Source organism: Lolium rigidum, chromosome 5 (genome assembly GCF_022539505.1).
Source record: "Lolium rigidum isolate FL_2022 chromosome 5, APGP_CSIRO_Lrig_0.1, whole genome shotgun sequence".
Lineage (NCBI taxonomy): Eukaryota > Viridiplantae > Streptophyta > Magnoliopsida > Poales > Poaceae > Lolium > Lolium rigidum.
In genome coordinates this window covers 263554954-263559310 of record NC_061512.1, presented here as the reverse complement: position 1 = coordinate 263559310, position 4357 = coordinate 263554954, and the positions used below count along the sequence as shown (strand labels likewise).

The 4357-nt window shown below is 50.8% G+C and overlaps 1 protein-coding gene and 1 non-coding gene across 2 annotated transcripts; both read left to right on the top strand.

The window, feature by feature from the left end:
• The first annotated feature begins 1446 nt into the window (after positions 1 to 1446).
• On the top strand, positions 1447 to 3700 carry LOC124658125 (probable purine permease 5). The gene is made up of 2 exons (XM_047196551.1): positions 1447 to 1533; positions 2463 to 3700. The coding sequence occupies exons 1-2, from the start codon at positions 1447 to 1449 to the stop codon at positions 3606 to 3608; spliced, it is 1233 nt and encodes a 410-aa protein (XP_047052507.1). The 3' UTR covers positions 3609 to 3700.
• Positions 3701 to 3882: 182 nt separating this feature from the next.
• On the top strand, positions 3883 to 3964 carry TRNAS-AGA. The gene has a single exon. It is a non-coding gene; the product is annotated as a tRNA-Ser (tRNA).
• The last annotated feature ends 393 nt before the right edge of the window (positions 3965 to 4357 follow it).

Below are 4357 nucleotides of genomic sequence, written 5' to 3'. Positions count from 1 at the left end.
TAGTTGTCCTCGTGATATTGTCGAAACTCAATCATCGCATTACACCTTGCCCATAACATATATCGGAGAAAGAGGGTCCAACATTTATTAAATGAAGTAATGTGGATGAATTTCACTATTTTAAAAGAACCATCAAGTTGCTAAAATCTCAACCGAGCCATTACAAGACTGGATTAGCTCAAGAGAGTAACACTCAACATGCCGGGAAACATTATACTAGCTTCTTGTTGCTATAGCTTCGATTGAGCAATTGTGGCTTCCTAGTTCTTCCCTTCTTAAAGGTATCGTTTGGAGATTGGATATACTCTAGAGTGAAAGCTCAGGATCTAACCATGATGGTTGCAACGGACGACGACGGTGGTCATCGCTTTGGAACCTTTTTCAGATTATAGGTTGTCGTCGCCACTGGTGGTGCTCTTACCACTACAGGAATCCGAGGAGACGTTGATGGCCGACTGCCCTCGGCGTAGCCACGCCAGGCCCTAGTGGCTCCGGTTGACCCATCTGCGAAGAGCGTCACCCGTGGGACCCACATATGCCATCTACGAATTCTTAAAAAATAGAACCTTTTTTACATAATTCATACTAGTAAATAAATAATAGAAACATAATATAAAGTAATATGAGAGAGAAAAAAAAGAAAAAAACTATATGCCGAGGGTGGCCGTCGGCATAGGGGGGCCATGCCCTATGCCGAGGGTAGCCCTCGGCGTCTGTCTGACGCCGTGAGCGGGCGGTGACGGCGCAGGTGCGAGGGCAGGCGATGCCGGTGCTACGCCGAGGGCCAGGTTGACGCCGACGGCTGCCTTCGGCGTAGCCTCCTCTACGCCGACGGTCGTCTTCCGGCGGTGTCCTGGCGAGGAGGTACGCCGACGGCCCCGATAAAAAGCCCTCGGCATAGAGTCTGGCCGTCGGCGTCTAGCTCCATTCCTGTAGTGTACTGTGATGAATCTCTGATTGCTTCGGTGGGGTCATTTTTTCTTCTGCCTCTTTAGTTTTTTCAGCTGTGTGCATCCTTAATATCTAGACTCTTGGTGTTGATATATCCCCTTTATCGAAAATAGCTTCGATTGAGCCCTATTCTATTTATTTTCAACAAGTACGCAAGGAAACATGCGGGGAGTTTTCTGAAGAAGTGGCCACGATCGAGGGACACACGTAAGTAGTCCTGGGTTGTTGTGTGTACACCGCTGAAACACGTAGAAAACGTTCGCCCTTTTGGCTCCCGAAACAGAGTTCGAGGAAGCAAGAATCCACACCGGGCACGATCGGACGCGACCCTACCTACCGTGCCATACCAATCAATCTCTGCTGCAAGACTCCAACACAGAAAACAAAGGGAAGGTTGTGAGGCCGGCTGTTTTCAGCTGGGAGTCGTCGCCGTCTTGGCGTCTTCCGACTCCAGGCTCCACACCACATCGCACGGCCCGGCCGCCGGCAGAGGATATGGAGAAGCACGGCGGCGATGGCGGCGGCAATGGGCTCCGGCACCACGCCATCCAAATCCCGCTCACAGCTCCAGCCCCAGGTCCGGTACAATTCTTTCCCCCTCTTCGGTCTAACTTCTTCCTCCCAGAGTGGAATTCAGTTTCTTGGTTCTCTGCCCCGTCCAATCCTAGGGCTAGATTATCCAATTCTCCTCACCGGTCACCTCTAATCATCGTTTCCCTCGAAAGACAAATCACCATGGAATTCTGTTAGAGTTTGGGTTTGTATGGATATACTGACCGGTTTGGTGTCAGATTGGCGAGATCTACTGACTCATCAGTGTACTAGGTTATCTGCAGCGGAGTACGTAGACTGAGAAGCAGAAAGCTTTTGCTTTTTTACTACTCCCTCCGTTCCAGTTCATAGAGCTTACGCGTGTGCCTAGGTCGTAAATTTGACAATGATAATGCAAGATATGTATTACAAAATATATGTCATTAGAAAGCTTAGATGTTCTACTTTCTAATGATATAATATTTATATTATACAATTGATATTATCTTGGCCAAATTGACAACCTAGGGATATGCGCAAGCCCTATGAACTGGGACGAAGGTAGTAGTAAATAAAATGATAATTTATGCTATGGAATAAATTGTCATGATGGATTTTGGTCAATTTAGACATATGTTAGCTAGTACTATATTATTTACCAAGAATTTGAGCACGACCTGATGAATTTCAGCCACACAGCTCTTGGTTCCGTTTGTCCAATGAACCTTATTCTGTCTTCAAATTAAGTATTGCCATACTACTATCTTGCTGGCATGCTGCCTTCAGTGTAGTGGTTCTATTTTACTGAATTTTGTTGCAAATTCAGAGTTCAGTTGCATCGATACGGCCATGCTTTTTTTTTTTTGTTGTTGTTATAGGCTGCATGTCTGAATTTCTGAATTTGGAGGAGTTACAGCATATCTGAATTTTGTTCTCCTGCTCCACTTTGTTGCTAGCCAGAAGTTGCAGCGATGGGAGAGGACTGGGAGGAGCCCAACGTCTCGCTGCGCCAAAAAGCATCGAAGATCATGTCTGCCTCCACGGCGGCGTACTGCAGCAAGCCCGGCTCATTCTGGGCGCTCCTCGTCCTCAGCGCCGGCGCGATGCTCACCGCGTTCCCGGCGTCGAGCCTGCTGTCGCGGCTCTACTACAACGGCGGCGGGCAGAGCAAGTGGATCCTGTCGTGGTCCGCGGTCGCCGGCTGGCCCATTCCTGCGCTGCTCCTGCTCCCCTGCTACCTCCTGCTCGACGGGGCGTCGCCGACGTGGCCGCCGCCGCCGAGGCTGTGCCTCTGGTACGCCCTGCTGGGCCTCCTCAGCGCAGCCGACAACCTCATGTACGCATGGGCCTACGCGTACCTGCCGGCCTCCACCGCCTCCCTCGTCGCCGCGTCGTCCCTCGCCTTCTCGGCGGTCTTCGGCCGCCTGATCGTGAAGCAGAAGAACCGGATGGGGCTGTCGACGGTGAACGCCATCGTCGTGATCACCGCCGGCGTGGTGATCGTGGCGCTGGACTCGGGCTCCGATAGGTACCCGGGCGTGACCGGCAAGCAGTATGCGCTGGGCTTCGTGCTGGACGTGGCCGGCTCGGCCCTCCACGGCCTCATCTTCGCGCTCTCGGAGCTCGCCTTCGTCACGCACCTCGCTGCTGCCGGCAATAATGATGGCGGCGTTTCGTCGTCGTCCCGGTTCCACGTGGTTCTAGAGCAGCAGGTGGCGGTGTCTCTGTCCGCGTTCGCCTTCACGTCGGCCGGGCTCGCCGCCTTTGGGGAGGGATTCGGGGCGATGCGGATGGAGGCGGCGGTGTTCAGCGCCGGAGGGGGAGGCAAGGCGGGGTACGCGATGGTGTTGGGGTGGTCGGCGGCTACGTTCCAGCTGGGAGTGCTGGGCGCAACGGGAGTGGTGTACCTTGGTTCCACGGTGCTGGCGGGCGTGCTGAACGCGGTGAGGGTGCCGGTGACGAGCGTGGCGGCGGTGATCTGGTTCCATGACCCGATGAGCGGGTTCAAGATCCTGTCTCTGGTCATCACGGTGTGGGGGTTCGGGTCCTACGTTGTTGGCCACTCCGGCGCAGCCAAGAAAACGTTCAGAGATCGATCTCGAAGCGGGAGCCAAACCATGAGCTGAGCTTACTGAAGAAATGTATTGTTCTGACAGTGTAACAGTGATTCAATTGCGAGTGGATGGACATGATGGGGGTAATTAGCCTCAAAATTGAAATGCACATTTGGTTCAACTGACTGATTGATCGGTTTGTACATGTGTGACATCGAACACACTGCTTTTTTTTATCGCAATCTGCAGTTCTTTCTCTACTTTGAGATCAGAGAAAGCAGTTCAAAGAGGTGTTTAGAGGGAGAGACAAACGATGTTAAATCTATTTAAGCAGAACAATCACATAGTGGTCGTGCCGGAGTGGTTATCGGGCATGACTAGAAATCATGTGGGCTTTGCCCGCGCAGGTTCGAATCCTGCCGACCACGCTTTTTTACATGCTATTATTTATATCTCTATATATTAGCTCTTTGGAGTCCTTTTCTGAATAATCGAAAACAAATTTTGAAATCTCACTTTCAAAAATTAGGCGCACCACTACATCTAAACATCTAGTTTGCACAACACAAATGTGAGGATTATCCTAGTCCTTCCCCTTTGTTATTAGCTTCATGTCATTCTTGACTCGCATGATTAATTTATTTTGATCAACACGGTAGATATGATTGTTTTCCATGGGATTCTTTAAGTGAGATAAGGTTCCCCTGAGCTTTTGCCACACATCTAACTTCTTGGAGCTCCAGTTCATAACCATCTTGAGTCCTGATCTCGATACCTTCCATGTTCATCATGCGCTGATGCGAACCATCAACTTGATAGAC

Excerpts from the sequence above, each read along its gene's own strand:
- LOC124658125 (XM_047196551.1), top strand. The coding sequence starts at position 1,447 with ATGGAGAAGCACGGCGGCGATGGCGGCGGCAATGGGCTCCGGCACCAC. Across the intron at positions 1,534-2,462 it reads CAGCTCCAGCCCCAGGTCCG|GACTGGGAGGAGCCCAACGT; the intron begins GTACAATTCTTT and ends GCGATGGGAGAG.